This window comes from Propithecus coquereli, unplaced genomic scaffold (assembly GCF_000956105.1).
Source record: "Propithecus coquereli isolate 6110/MARCELLA unplaced genomic scaffold, Pcoq_1.0 Scaffold257, whole genome shotgun sequence".
NCBI classification, from domain to species: domain Eukaryota; kingdom Metazoa; phylum Chordata; class Mammalia; order Primates; family Indriidae; genus Propithecus; species Propithecus coquereli.
The window spans coordinates 1,919,252-1,934,543 of record NW_012148141.1 but is presented as its reverse complement, the minus strand read 5'-3'; the positions used below and the strand labels follow the sequence as shown (position 1 = coordinate 1,934,543).

Genomic DNA, 15,292 nt, shown 5'->3' with positions numbered 1-15,292 from the left:
ATAAATAATTGTTAGAATATAATTATAAGAGATCATGGAATTTTATATGGATACTTGCAGAGATATTTCAGTGTAAAACTTTATTTACATATAACCCAAATATATTTGTTGCCTTAATCTATACTTTGACAAAGGCAACGTTTTAATTTTTGCTAATTCTTAACTTTAATCAGACAGGTTGAAATTAAGAAACTTCATTCTTGTAATGTTTTTAAAAAATACTTAGGTTCACTTTGTAAGGTCATTAGAGCCCAATTAATTAACCAAATTCTAAATATATTAGATACTCTACTACAAAATATTTCTCCCAAGTAGGATATAGCTATCAAGTATTTTTTGTTGCTATTTTATTCCCTAAGCCTTTATATCTATGTAATGTTTCAATGCTACATTTATATACCACTATGGAAAAGCCTACATTCCTTCCACTTGCTACTACCATACAGCATTATATGTTTTTAAGGAAGTGGGTGGGCTCATTTGGGGAGGATATGCTTTGGAAGAACAGATTTTCCAAGGCACTCATACATACTTAGAGCCACAATAACATAATGTACAATTTAGTGGATTTAGTTGTTTAAGAAGATATTATCCCACTTCCCTGCTAAATGAAATTAACCATCACCTTTGATTTAATTATGTTTCCAAGAGGTGTAAATAGCATGTACTAAAGCATATCTTTTAGTCACAAGGCTTAATGTAAGAAAAGCAAATACAGACAATATATCATACACTAAACTATTTTTTTGAAGTTCAGTTGTCTTTTGCCTCTTTCTGTATAAAAAGAAAAAAGAAAAAAAACCTAATCTTACAGCCAAATTGCTCATCTAACATCAGAGAAATCTTCTAATGGAATAACTTGTAGAATCTTTACCCCAACAAATTAGTTCAGTATCTAGGAAACAGCCTATCTGAAAAATAACAGGTTATGTTCTACAGTGTTCAAAATCAAAGTTTCAACAAGCAGGTCCCTCTTTCAGTTTTTATGTTGTTACATTGAATACATAGATGTTATAGAAATGATTCAGGTTTCATAAATGGCTGGAGAAACTGTCATCTGCAGAACTAGTTCATTTCATTAGGTTCGTTGGGTAGTAACATGGTTCAAATTTTGATTGGCCTTCAGTGATAGAAAAATAACAAAGTACTAACGTAGACACTCAAAACCTCCTTTGAGTTGTATACTTTAAAGTGGATTCATTCATGGCTAGAAAAGAAAAAAAAAAGTTATCTTACAAATGGTTCATAATTAAGACCTTGTATGTACACAGTTATGGAAAATTATTTAAATTGATATGTATAAAACCAAAGGAAATGTATTGCACTTTTGTGGTACTCTTTGATATGTATATTCAATGAAACAATAATTTATCTGATTTTAGTCAAAGTAGATATTGCAAATGACTTTAAGCAGAAGGGAAAGAGAATTGAGTAGATTTCCTCCTTACTGTTATATTTAGAGGTTAAATATGCCCAAATGTCTCTGTTCAGAAATACGGATCTATCATCTGTGAGTTTAAATATAGTTTGAACTTCCTATCAGTGTCTATCGTCCTTTCACATATCAAGTTTGATGTTTATTGCTGCACATTTTTAATGAAGACAGAGGTAATGGCTACAATTCTGTAGACTCTTTGACAGGTACTCACACTGTTGCCACTTCTGGGGCACATGTGGTTAGTAGTAGCAATTGCTTCTCAGTTTTAACTTTCATCATCAAATTATCTCTGAGTGACAAATTTTAAATCCTATGCTGACTTTCTCTTGCTGCTCATCTGGTTCTTGGCCATCGAGTACCCTTTATTGGCTAGTAATTAGTAATAAGTAATTTTCAGCTAATTAGTGATCTAAGAAAAACAGCATAAATCAAAGCTCAAATTATGCAGTTATTTTCATTTTGGCATTACTAAACATTGTTTCAATTGATGATAACAACCCTATTTACAAGATTGATGGCTTGGTTATAATTAAAGAAGGCCTTCAGAGCTAAAAACTTTCTGAATTTTTTTGTTTCCTCAAATATTTGAGCTTGTTTTTACCAAAAGATTTTTTTAATCTTTAATTAATTATTATGGGTATTTTTAAAAGTGAGTTATTCAACAGATGCTTAATTTTATTAACTATACATCTGAAGTGTATTTTAAAATTTCTTCAAAATGTTCTGCAGAATACTTGGTTGATATTTGTATATTTATCTATTGCTCATTACAGTATACTTAAGCATGTAAGACTTTTATTGAAGTATAATAAACATGTAGAAAAGGCAGACATATTATAAGTATTCAACTAAATGAATTTTCCCAAACTGAACATGCATATGCAACTGTGATCCAGATAAAGAAACAGTACATTATTAGTATCCCTAGAAGCCCTCCTTATGCTCCCTTCCAATCAATATCAACCCCCCAAGGGTAATCACTTCTTGACTTCAATAAATAGAGTTAGTTTTGCCTATTTTTGGTACCTAAGCAGATAGACAGGTGGGGAATTTTAATATAAAAAATCAACATTTGTCCTTTTCACAATGTTTTAAGTCAGATTCTGTATGATTTGAGAGCTGGGATTCTCAACCTTTTTCCTGTCCATTGCACCTGAGAGATATCACACATTCCTATGACCACTATCCGTGGCTTACTATTAGAATTTCTTGCAGTAGTGTAGGAGTAAATAATTATGGAAAAAAAACTCAAGAGCATTCTGTTCTGTTAGAAGGGTTTCTCAACCTCAGCACTATTAACATTTGGGGCTAGATAATTCTTTGTTCGGGGGGACTGTCCTGCACAATGTAGTATGTTTAGCAGCATCCTTGGCCTCTACACACTAGATGCCAATAATACCCACACACCTGGTTGTGGAAACCAAAAATTTCTCCAGGCAGTGCTAAATGTCCCCTAGGGAGCAAAACTGAGAGAACAACTGTGCTACGGAATGTATATATAATCAGCTCTCCATATCCATGTGTTCCACACTTTGTCAATGGACGAAGATTCAACCACCCACAGATTAAAATTATTCGAGGAAAGAATTGTGTCTTTACTGAACATGTACAGACTTATTTTCTTGTCATTATTCCCTGAACAACACAGTATAACAACTATGTATATAGCATTTACATTGTGTCAGGTATTTTTAATAATCTAGAGATGATTCAAAGTATATGGGAGGATGTTCATAGGTTATATGCAAATGCTATACCATTTTATATAAGGGACTTGAGTATCTGCAGGTATTTATATCCATGGGGCATCTTAGAACCCATATCACAGATACTGAGGGACAACTGTGTCTCCCCTGTTTGATGATCATTATTTTAAAGGTTAATAGGTCAATAAGTACAAGTTGAGGGAAGTAGTTTTCAATCCTTTATAAGAAGAGAGTTTTAATAATCAGTCCCCTTAGCAATGGATTGGACCACTTAGAAAGATGCTAAGGTCCACGCCACCTGGTCATCCTGGAGGATGTTGTAGAAGGTAGAGTAGATATTAGAGTACATGACATTTAAAGTACTTTTCAGCAGCCTCACTATAACTGTGGAATTTAAAACTGGAGGATCTTATAATCTAGTGGGAAATACCTCTTATCTTCTTTCAAAAATCCTAAAAAAATATAATCTACAGGAATAAGTACCACATTCAAGATTGTAAGACAAATTGTATTAAAACATGCCTCTTCTCCATCCTCCACTTCCCTTCATAATTGTATAAGATGTTTGCCACCTGCTTTAGAAAAAAGGAAACTTTTTTTTTTTTTAGAAAATTTGAATGGAATCAGGAAATAAATAAAATTAGCATATTGCAAACGTCAATCTTCTTTCCCTTTAGGGTAAAAATCCTATCTAACTTATCATAGCTTAGCTAATCAATTATATTACCCCATGTATGAATCTTTTCAAAGTTTCTTAATTCCCACTGTATATCAGTAATGGAAACATCGAAAGTCCTGACAAACAAATACTCAAGGATTTTAATTCATTTGATATTTTACCTTAATTTTTAAAAGCTGTTAAGAAATAGTCCAAATAGGGCTAGAAATGCCCAAGTGTACTTACACAAGTCCATTTGTCTTCTGTTTTCTCAATGACAATAGTCTGTGTGTCACTACCTGGTGGTATATATTCATAGTCATCATACAGGAGGCCTAGGATTGGATACTGGGTCCTGTATCTATACACAAGAAAAGAGTTAGTTTACAGGCTGCTTGAGAAAATAACTTATTCATTTTTAGTTGCTCCTAGTTTAATTGCCCTTATTCAGCAAATTTGGCTCTGAATGACTTTTAACTGTTTCTAAAAAGAAAAACCCCTTTCAATGGACAAAGATTTACTACCATTATTTTCAAGAGAATAAAGGGAAGGGCCTTCTGCTTCTGGCCATAATGGACCACTGGCAACACAGGACAGTGATCCCAGAGAAGGAAAACAAATGATAGGAGCCCTACACATGCATAGCTCACTTCCTGAAGAAATTTTCTTGGTCAAAGTATAGAGAAAGGGAAGCCAAAGAGATTCTAGCAGTGTCACCAAGTTGAGGTGACAGAGTTTAGAGTAAATGCAGGCCAAGGAAGCTAGAATTTATGGGGCAGAATACCAGATAGGAGAGAGCTACATAGATGAAGAGAGGTCAGGAGATCTGTAGAGGCTTCTTCAGGAGTCTGGGTGAGTTCTGATCAGTGTACTCAGTGAGGAAGCTAGCAAGACTGAGGAAAGAACCACTGGAAAGGAGCAGTCTGGCAATCCTTGGAGCTCACATAGGGATGGTGGTATTTTGTATTCCACAACAAGGTGGAAAGATTTCCCAATATACGGGGCATCAGATAGCTACCACAGGAGAGTGTTGCCTTAGTATCAGGATGAAATTAGCCTTAGACTGCAGGTTGTTTTAATAGAGTTTAAAAGCAAAGCTTAAATGTATTAAATTGTTTCCGAGTAACTTAATTTTATCCCGGAACAAAACCCCAAATATTTTAAGCAATATAAAAAAAAAATCTAGACTTCAACAATGTAAAATCACAATATATATATGACATTCAATAAAAAATTAGTCATGTAATGAAGCAGGAAGATATGACTAATAATGAAGAGAAAAATGAATTAGTATTATAGAAACAGATGAAGAAACACCACTGATTAAAAAATGAATAGGCAAAGATACATCTATTAGAAACACACAAAATATACAATGTATATTCAAGAAGTTAGAGGAAATCATAAGCACAATGAAGAGAGAAATGTTGGATATGAAAAAGATCCATGTTGGACTTCTAAAGATGAAAAATACATTTAGATAGGATTAAAAGCAGATTAGACACTGTAGAAGAAAACACTAGTACATTTGAAGACATCAAAAAATCCAAAATAAAATGAGGAAAAAGACAAAAAATGTACACACCATGTGTTATCTGTGGAAAATATAAAGTGTCTGTATGTATGTAAAATTGAGGTCTTGCAGGATTGTCAGAAGGCAAAAAATAATTGAAGGCATAACAACCAAATTATTTCCAAATTTGATGAAAAACTATAAACACATATCCAAGAAGCTCAGTGAACCTCAAGGAAAAGAAACATGAAGAAAAATACAGAGAGGCACATCATTATCAAATTGCTGAAAACCTGTGGTAGATAATCTTAAAAACAGCCAAAGATAAAAGAACATTACTCAAAGAGGAAAAAATCATAAGACCAATAGAAAACTTCTTAGGCACAATGAAAGTCAGAAGATAGTGAAGTGACACCTTTAAAGTACTTTTAAAAAAAAAAAAACTATCAGCTTACTAGTCTATACACAGCAAAAATATCTTGGAATAATGAAGACAAGGTAAAGACTGTTTTCAGACATAAAAAGCCAAAAGAAGTCTTCTCCAGAAGGGCAACATGATAAGAAATATTAAAGAAGTCCTTTAGGCAGAGGGAAAATGATACAAGATAGAAATGTGGATCTAAGCAAAGGAATCAATAGCACCAGAAAAGATAAATATGTGGGTAAATTTACAACATTGTTTTTCTTGTTAATATTTCTTTAAAAGATAATTGTTGAAATAAAAAATAATAATGCATTTGGGACTTCTAATATATGTAAAAGTAAATAAATAACAAAAATAGCAACAAAATCATGAAGGGGAAATGGAAGTTTACTATTATAAAATTATTATGCTACATGTGATGGCGTATAATATTTGATGGTAGACAGTGATGAGTTAAAGAAAGAAGAATACTGTAAACTCTACTGCAATCATAAAAAAGAAGCATATCTAATTAACCAATAAAATAAGTAGAGTGCAATCATGAAAAAATAATCCAAAAGAAGAAAAGAAGAGGGTAAAAGGGAGCAAAGCAAATGTGGATGAATAGAAAACAAATAGCAAAATGATAATGGCAAGATGAAACTTCCAGAATGGAGGAGTAAGGAGTTTGACAGATCCCCTCCACAATAAAACAATGATTTAACTGATGAAAATTATAATTTAAAAAATAAATCATTTAAAGTCTCTGGACTCAAGGGAAGACAGCAAATAGAGAAACATTCAAGAAAATCTACTAAACCTTATTAAGAACATTGAGAGTCTATGATGTTTGGGCCATGATTTTCTCCTTTAACCCCTTCCCTAACTTCATGTTATACAAGTTCTACTCTGGGACAGTACAGCTAAGAAGATAGTGGCTCCCTCTCCCCAACCCCGGCAGCTTCTTGTCAGGGATTATGGATTTGTCCCAGGATAGGAAGTCTACCTGTTTCCCATGCAACTGCCTCCCACTCCCAGCCCCATGTTGCAGGCAAAAGTGGCTGCATCTTGTGCTTTTTTCTCTCCCCTGCCCCAACTTGTAAGATGGAAATTCTACTCCAGACATGGCAGGCTGAGAATATTGAGTCCCTGATCACCCCCAGCCCAACATGCTCCTTGGTCAAAGGTTCCATGATGAGAGGGGCAAGCTGAGAAGACGAAGGGCTGCCACCTTCCCCCAATGTTCACTGGTAGAATAGGGATGCCAATCGGGAAAAAGTGGGTGCCTGCCCCAGTTCATTTGCAGTGCCATAGGGACTTTGCCCAGCATGACAGGCAGGCTATAAGGACAAAAACTCCACAGCTCTGTGTGATGAGACTGACTTCATTTGGAAAATATAAGGTAGAAATCCATGTCCGAGAATGTTATCGAAAACAGTGGTGGTCTTGGTGGAGAGCAATTAAGAGGAGGCTGGAAGCTCTAGGATATAAGCAAATGGTGGAACAGCCTGAAGTCTAATAGAAATAGCGAAAGAGAAGGCTAAGAAGAGCCATCCTGAGATCACAGTTATCTCTGGGAGTCAAGAAGGCTGTGCATATGTACTAGGCCACAGCTACTCAGGAGCAATCAGAGCAGGATATGGGGAAGACATGAAAGAAGTCCAGAAGCTGGACAGACCATCAACACAGGGCAGATGACTCAATGGCAAAGGGGATTAAATGCAACCTCTGACCAATCATTGGATAATAAGCTACTCTGACACAGGGACAATTCCTGGGAACCAGACTAAAAATAAAACCAGGTTCATACCTAGCAGTCTGGATAAGTGTGTTCATGCTCAAGGCTGCACTCTCTCATGTGCAATGACAGAGGGAGCTCCAGTCCACTACTCTCTGGGTGAATGTGGAACAAAAAATGTAAATTCCCTAAATGTGATAGCAGCCTCAATGCCACACTCATATCCAAAAGTGTAAAAATCTAACTAGCTAAGGTGGCATAAGCACATCTTTTCAACAATAAGCATCTTATACCAATCCAGGGTACCACCTAGGTGGTTAGGTTAGAAGTAAAAAAAAAAAAAAAGAAAATATCTGAAGCAGGGACATCAGAAGCTGCACACTTTGGAGAAAAAAAGACCTTGAAGAATTAGTGTAGCTAAATCACTAAACAAACAACCAAGCAAACAACCCCTAGCAAGGGGTGAGAGTGTGGGGACAGGGATCAATATCCCAAGTTGCTACAGTGTATTATCTAAAATGTCTAGTTTTCAACAACAAATTAAGACATGCAAAGAAAGAAGAAATAGTAACACATAAAGAGGGTAAGGCAGACAACAAATACTACTTTTAAAGAGGGCCAGACGGTGGACTTAGAAGACAAAGACTTCGAAGAAGTTATAATAAATATGTTCAAGAACTAAAAGAGGGAGCAACAGGTGGAGCAAGATGGCCAAACAGAAACCTCCAGCAGTTGTCCCTCTGCACAAACACCAAATTCAGCAACTATCCATGCAAGGAAGCACCTACAGAAGAACTAAAAATTAGGTGGGCAATCACAGGACCTCGTTTTCATATTATACCAAGGAAAGAGGCACTGAAAGGGCACAAAAGGTAGCCTTGCATTGTCTATGCCACCCCTCTTTCATGTCCCAGTAGTGTCGTGCCAGTGCACTGAGTGAAGAGAGAATCTACGTGCCCAGGGGAGGGAGAGTGACGTGAGTGTGGGACTTTGCATTGGAACTCAGAGCTGCCCCCCTCACAGGGGAACACAGCACAGGGCAGAATTCTGCAGGTCCCCAAGGAGGGAGCATTTAGACCAGCCTGGCTAGAAGGAAATCCTTCACCCCGAAACCTGAGTTCCATCTAGTCCCACCACCAGCTGACAAAAAGTGGCCTAGGGGCTAGAATAAATTCATAAGGCAGTCAGACCACAAAGGATGCAGTCCTTGGGCAATTCCAGTGGCTGCGCTGGCTCAGACCCAGTGGATATGGGGTGCACGTCACCCAGCGAGACACGAGGAGCTGCAGCCAAGCCAGTGCCTGTGCCAACCCTACCCCAACTCTAGACAGTATAGCTCAGGCAAACCCTTTTTCCGCTTGTGGAAAGGAAAGAGAAGAGTTCAGAGTACTTTGTTTTGCAACTTGGGTACCAGCTCAGGCACAGTGACATAAAGTACCAAGCAGATTCATCAAGTCCCTAATTCCAGGCCTTAGTTCCTAGATGGTATTTCTAGACTCACCCTGGCCTAGAGGGAAACATGCTGCCAAGAGGGAAGAAGGATTCACCATTTGTTGATGAAAAAGCCCTGGAGCTTTGAATAAACATGAGAGGCAGCCAGGCAATAGTCACCACGGGCTTTGGGTGAGACTGGGCTGGCTTCAGATGTCAGCTGGCACATCTAGCTGCAGTGGCAATGAGGGAGTGCCCACATCACTCCTCCCCCAACTCCAGCAGCTTAGCACAAAGAGTGAGGGAAGAGAGTGAGAGATTTTGCCTGGTAATCCAGGGAATTCTGTATCTTACCCAAGTCTATCAAGGCAGTAATCTGCAAGAGTCACAGCATTATGGGGCTTGGGATGCCCCCAGCACTGATACAGCTGTAGTGTCCAAAAACTTAGATTACAAAACTCAATTCCCTTTGAATATTTGGAAAGCCTTCTTAAGAAGGACAGATTCAAACAAGCCCAGACCGCAAAAATTAAAATAAATACTTAACTCTTAAATACCCAGACATTGATGAACATTCACAAGCATGAAGAACACCCAGGAAAACATGACCTCACCAATGAACTAAATAAGGTACCAGTGAACAATTCCAGAGTGATGGAGATAGCTGTCCTGAAGAAGCTCAATGAACTTCAAGACAACACAGACACGGAATTCAGAAGCCTATCAGAGAAATTTAACAAAGAGATTGAAATAATTTAAAAAAATCAAGCAGAAATTCTGGAGCTGAAAAATTCAATTGACAAAGTGAGAAATGTATCAGAGTCTCTCAAAAGAAGAATTGATCAAGCAAAAGAAGGAATTAGTGAGTTAGAAGATAGGCTATTTGAAAATACAAAGTCAGAAGAAAAAATTTAAAAAGAATAAAAAAGAATGAAGCACAATTCACAATTGCAAAGATGTGGAAATAACTCAAGTGCCCATCAATACATAAGTAGATTAATAATATGCCATATATGTGCATCATGGACTTCTACTCAGCCACAAAAAACAATGGTGATCTAGCACCTCCTATATTATCCTGGATAGAGCTGGAGCCCATTCTACTAAGTGAAGTGTCACAGAATGGAAAAACAAGCGACACATGTACTCACCATCAAATTAATATTAACTGATCAGCACTTATGTGCACATATAGTAGTAACATTCATTGGGTGTCGGGAAAGTGGCAGGGGGAGGTGGGGATGGGTATATTCACACCTAATGGTGTGTTGCACAGCGTCTGGGGGATGGACATGCTTGAAGTTCTGACCCGGGTGGGGCAAAGACAATATATGTAAGCTAAACATTTGTACCCCCTTAATATGCTAAAATAAAAAAACAGTATAAATCATCTAGACCTAACAGACATCTATAGAAATCTCTACCTAAATATTATATTTTTGATATTCTTATCAAGTACACATGGAACATTCTCTAAAACAGACATAGGTTATAGAACAAGAAAAAGATTCAAAAACTTTAAAAAGACTGAAAATCATACAAAGTATGTTTGCTGACTACAATGGAATAAAGTTAGAAATAAATATTAAATAGCAACAAGGAATTTGGAAAATTCAAAAACGCATATAAATTAAGTATTATTCCTAAATAATGAATGGGTCAAACAAGAAATAACAAGAGAAGTCAGAAAATACTTTGAGATGGCGGCAGTTGAAAATATAACAGACTGGAATTTATGGGATACAGTGAAAGCAGTCCTCAGAGGGAAATTTATAGCTGTAAACCTTTACTTATAAAAGAAAAACAATTTCAAATCAACAACCTAGACTTCCATCTTAGCAACGAAAATAAGAAGAGCGAGCTAAGCCCAAACAAGAAGAAGAAAATGAAATAATAAAGATTAGAGAGGAAATAAATGAAATAGACAACATAAAACAACAGAAAAAAATCACTGAAACCAAAATTAGTTTTTTAAAAAATCAGCAAAACTGGAAAACCTTCATCTAGATTCACCAAAAATAAAAAATAAAAAAATAGGAGAAGGGATTCAAATTGCTAAAATAAGACATGAAAGAGGAGAAGGGAGACCCTTACAGAAATAAAAATCAGTAAATAAATAACTTGGATAAAATGAACAAATTCTTAGGAAGTCACAAATTACCAAACCATCTCAAGAACAAATAGAAAATGTGTATAGACCTATGACGAGAAAAGAGTTTGAATTAGTAATTAAAAAAAAAATCCCATGAAGGAAAGCACAGGCCCAAATAGCTCCAACTAGAGCATTCCATCAAGCGTTTAATCACATGGCAGAAATACTCTCCAGGGATTAGGGGGATGGGGTGGTAAATCCGCAACTAAAAGACACGGGGAGCACTGTAGGGGGGGAAGGGCATGTCTTTAACCCAACTTGGGTGAGACAAAGACATAAAGTGTAACCATAATGTTTGTACCCTCACAATACCCTGAAATAAAAAAAAAGAAAGAAAAATTAATATTAATCCTCAGAAAGTCTTCCAATCAGTAGAAAAGGAAGGAAAACTTCCCAGTTCATTCTATGAGGCTAGTTTTACCCTAATACCAAAACCAAAAAACCACAAGTAAAGAAAGCTACAGATCAATATCACTTATGAATATAGAAGGAAAAATTCTCAACAAAATGTTAACAAAATAAATACAGTAACATATACAAATAATTATATAACATGAGCAAGTGGGCTTTATCCCAAGGGTGCAAGGTTATTGTAACATTTGAAAACCATTTAATGTAATATGCCATATTAATAGAATAAAGGACAAAAACCTTATGATCATCTCAATAGGCATAGAAAAAGCATCTGACAATTTCCAGCACACTTTCATGATTTAAAAAAAGAAACCTCTATAAACTAAGAATAGATGAAAACTTCCCAATTTGATAAAGATATCTATGAAAAGTTCACAGCTAGCATCACATTTAAAGGTTAAAGAGTAAATGTTTGCCCCTAAGATCAGGAAAATGACAAGAGTATCCATCCTTGCCACTTTTATTTCACATTGTACTGGAGGTCCTAGGGCAATTAGGCAAGAAAAAGAAAGAAAATGCATCCAAATTTGAAATGAAGATGTCAAACTATCACTATGTGCAAATGACAAGATCTTGTATATTGAAATTTTAAAGAAATCCAATTAAAAAACTATTAAAACTAATAAATGAGTACAGCAAGGTTAAAGAATGCAAGGTCAATACAAAAAAATCAGTTGTAATCCTAGACACTTGCAATCAACAATCTGAAAATGAAAATAAAACAATTCTACTTATAATAGCATCAAAAATATAATATTTAGCAATAAATCTGTAAAAGAAGTATAAAACATCCAATAAAAACTACAAAATATTGTTTTAAGAAATTAAAGAGGATCTAAATGGAAAGGGATGCCATGCTAATGGGTCAGAAGACTTAATATTGTTAATATGGTAACACTACTCAAAGTGTACTGCATATTCAATGACATTCTTATAAAAATTCCAAAAGGATTTTCTGCTGAAATTGACAAACTCATCCTAAAATTCATACGGAAAAGCAAGGGACCAAAAATAGCCAAAACAATCACGGAAAGATGGACAGTTTGAAAAACTCCCACTCCTGATTTTGAAACTTACTAAAAAGCTATTGTAATCAAGACAGTGTGGCACTGGCATAAAGATAGGCAAATAGACTAATGGAATAAAATTGACAGTCTATGAATTTACTCTTACATTACTGGTCATTTGATTATAGATAAGGTTGTCAAGTCAATTTAATGGGGAAAAAATAGTGCATTCTACAAATGATGCTGGGACAACTGGCTATCCCTTTGCACAAGAATGAATTTGGACCCTATTTCATATCATATAAAAATTAAATCAAAACGGATCATATATCTCCATATAATAGATAAATGATAAAATTCTTAGAAGTAGGCCGGGTGTGGTGGCTCACGCCTGTAATCCTAGCACTCTGGGAGGCCGAGGCGGGTGGATTGTTTGAGCTCAGGAGTTCAAGACCAGCCTGAGCAAGAGCGAGACCCCGCCTCTACTAAAATTAGAAAGAAATTAATCGGCCAACTAAAAATATATAGAAAAAAAATTAGCCGGGCATGGTGACTCATGCCTGTAGTCCCAGCTACTCGGGAGGCTGAAGCAGAAGGATTGCTTGAGCCCAGGAGTTTGTGAGGTTGCTGTGAGCTAGGCTGACGCCACGGCACTCGCTCTAGCCCAGGCAAAAAGAGTGAGACTCTGTCTCAAAAAAAAAAAAAAAATTCTTAGAAGTAAACATGGGTTTAAATATTTATAACCTAGACTTAGGCAATAGTTGCTTACATATGATACCAAAAGCCGAGCAAGAAAAGAAAAAAGTGGATGAATCTGACTTTTTAAAAATTAAAAACTTATGCTACAAATGGTACTATCAAGATAGTGAAAAGATAACCCATGGAGTGGGAGGAAATATTTGCAAATCATATCTCTGATAAGGAACTTGTATCAGAATATATAAAGTTCACTTGCAATTCAACAATAAAAATAATCCAATTTAAAAAATATTAATAGAAAAAAATTTTGAATAGACATTTCTCCAAATAAGACACATGAATGGCCAATAAGCACATGAAAGAATGCTAAACCGCCTTAGTTATTAGGGAAATACAAATCAAAAGTACAATTCGATACCGCATCCCACCACCTAGGATGACTATAATCCAAGAGATGAACGATAACAAGTGGTGGCGAGGATGGGGAGAAATTGGAACTCTCATACACTGCTGGTGGGAATATACAATGGTGCAGCTGCTTTGGAAAACGGTATGGCTGTTCCTCAAAATGTTAAACATAGAGTTACCAGGTGACCCATAAATTCCACTTCTAGATATGTGTTCAAAAGAAATGCATACATATAACATACAAATTTGTACACAGATGTTCATAGTAGCATTATTCATAATAACCCAAAATTGAAAACAACCCAAATGTCTGTCAACTAATGAATAGATAAAATGTCGCATATATATATAAAATGGGATATTATTTCGCAACAAAAATGAATGACGTCCTGACACATGCTAAATCATGGGTGCATCGTGAAAACATTATGCAAAATGAAAGAATCTAGTCACAAAACACTACATATTATATGATTCCATTTATATGAAATATAAAAAATAGACTTTTTCTAAAACTATTCATATTTACATAGTTACTTTATATTTTTACTAATTTGCTGAAATGTAAGCTATGGTCAGTCATATCACTACCATGAGGGGAGATCCTGATTAAGAATGACATATTCACAGGAAAGAGCAGAGTCAAGATGTTAAAGACAGATATATTTTGAGTACACAAATCCATCTGGATGCCAAGCAACTCCATCTAAATGAATTAACTAATTCCCAGTTTAAGTTTTTCTCTCTCACATGCAACTGAAAGTGTTATAACTAATGTGGTTGGTTAAACAACTAATTATTTGGTTTTCACTTTCACAGTATTTAATATATTGTAAATACAGGGAAAGCGTGCTACAGGATTTTATTGACCATAATAGTGATGTTCTTTTGTGCATATTTATTCTTTTGCTGGCTAGAATGACTAGCCAGCAGAAAACTGTCTAGAGATGTATCAATTAAATATGCAATACTTTGGATTATCTAATAACCATAATGATATTCAAATTTCATTTAAAATACATTACTTTTTAGTAGTAATAGTAGTCCTTCCACCACTTGAGGGTTGGTTATGAGATGAATATATTTCTTGTCTCAACTTTGAGAGTTCCTTATAAATAAAAGACAACATAATCATTTGACAGAAAGTAGAAACATGAAGTAACAGGCATGTTCGATAGTTTACCAAAGTCACTAAGAATAATTACCCCCCCTTACTTTTTTAGACTTGAGGTAAGAATGTTCTAATCCCACTTGTTGAGTATCATATAGTGTTGCTTCGCAGTACCTAACAAGTTATATCATATGCCTAGGTAGGAACCCACTAACTGATATAGTGTATCTATACATAGGGGATAACTTGAGATCGAATGGGCATGTTTCTCAAGATGAAGATGTGAAAATTTTTGTCCTAAACAGCTTGAAAAGGATAGCCACAACAGAAAAGTATTGAAACTTCAATATGGAAGCAGATATAGATTCCTAACAGAAAGTCCATCACTGAAAGTCACTACAAGCACCATTTGTTCAATAATAGCAATACAATATTATTAGCCATCATTTTTGGTAATTTCTTCAGTGCCTATTTAATGCCAGATACTGGGCTACATGCTTTAGATACAGGGTGAAATATAACACAGTACTTTGATGAAGCAGCTTACAATTCACTAAGGAGCTCACAGTCTTATTGGGAGTTTCACTGATAATGAGATATAAAATCAATGTCTT

At 35.6% G+C, this 15,292-nt stretch overlaps 1 protein-coding gene across 1 annotated transcript in view; it reads right to left on the bottom strand.

Moving 5' to 3' along the window:
* Positions 1 to 4,024: 4,024 nt before the first annotated feature.
* POF1B (premature ovarian failure, 1B) overlaps positions 4,025 to 15,292 on the bottom strand; it is a 99,562-nt gene continuing 88,294 nt past the window's right edge. The window contains exons 13-14 of the mRNA XM_012647132.1: positions 14,593 to 14,675; positions 4,025 to 4,163 (exon numbers count right to left, since the gene is read on the bottom strand). Of these exons, the coding sequence (XP_012502586.1) occupies positions 4,025 to 4,163; positions 14,593 to 14,675 (222 nt within the window). The remainder of the gene's footprint in view (positions 4,164 to 14,592; positions 14,676 to 15,292) is intronic.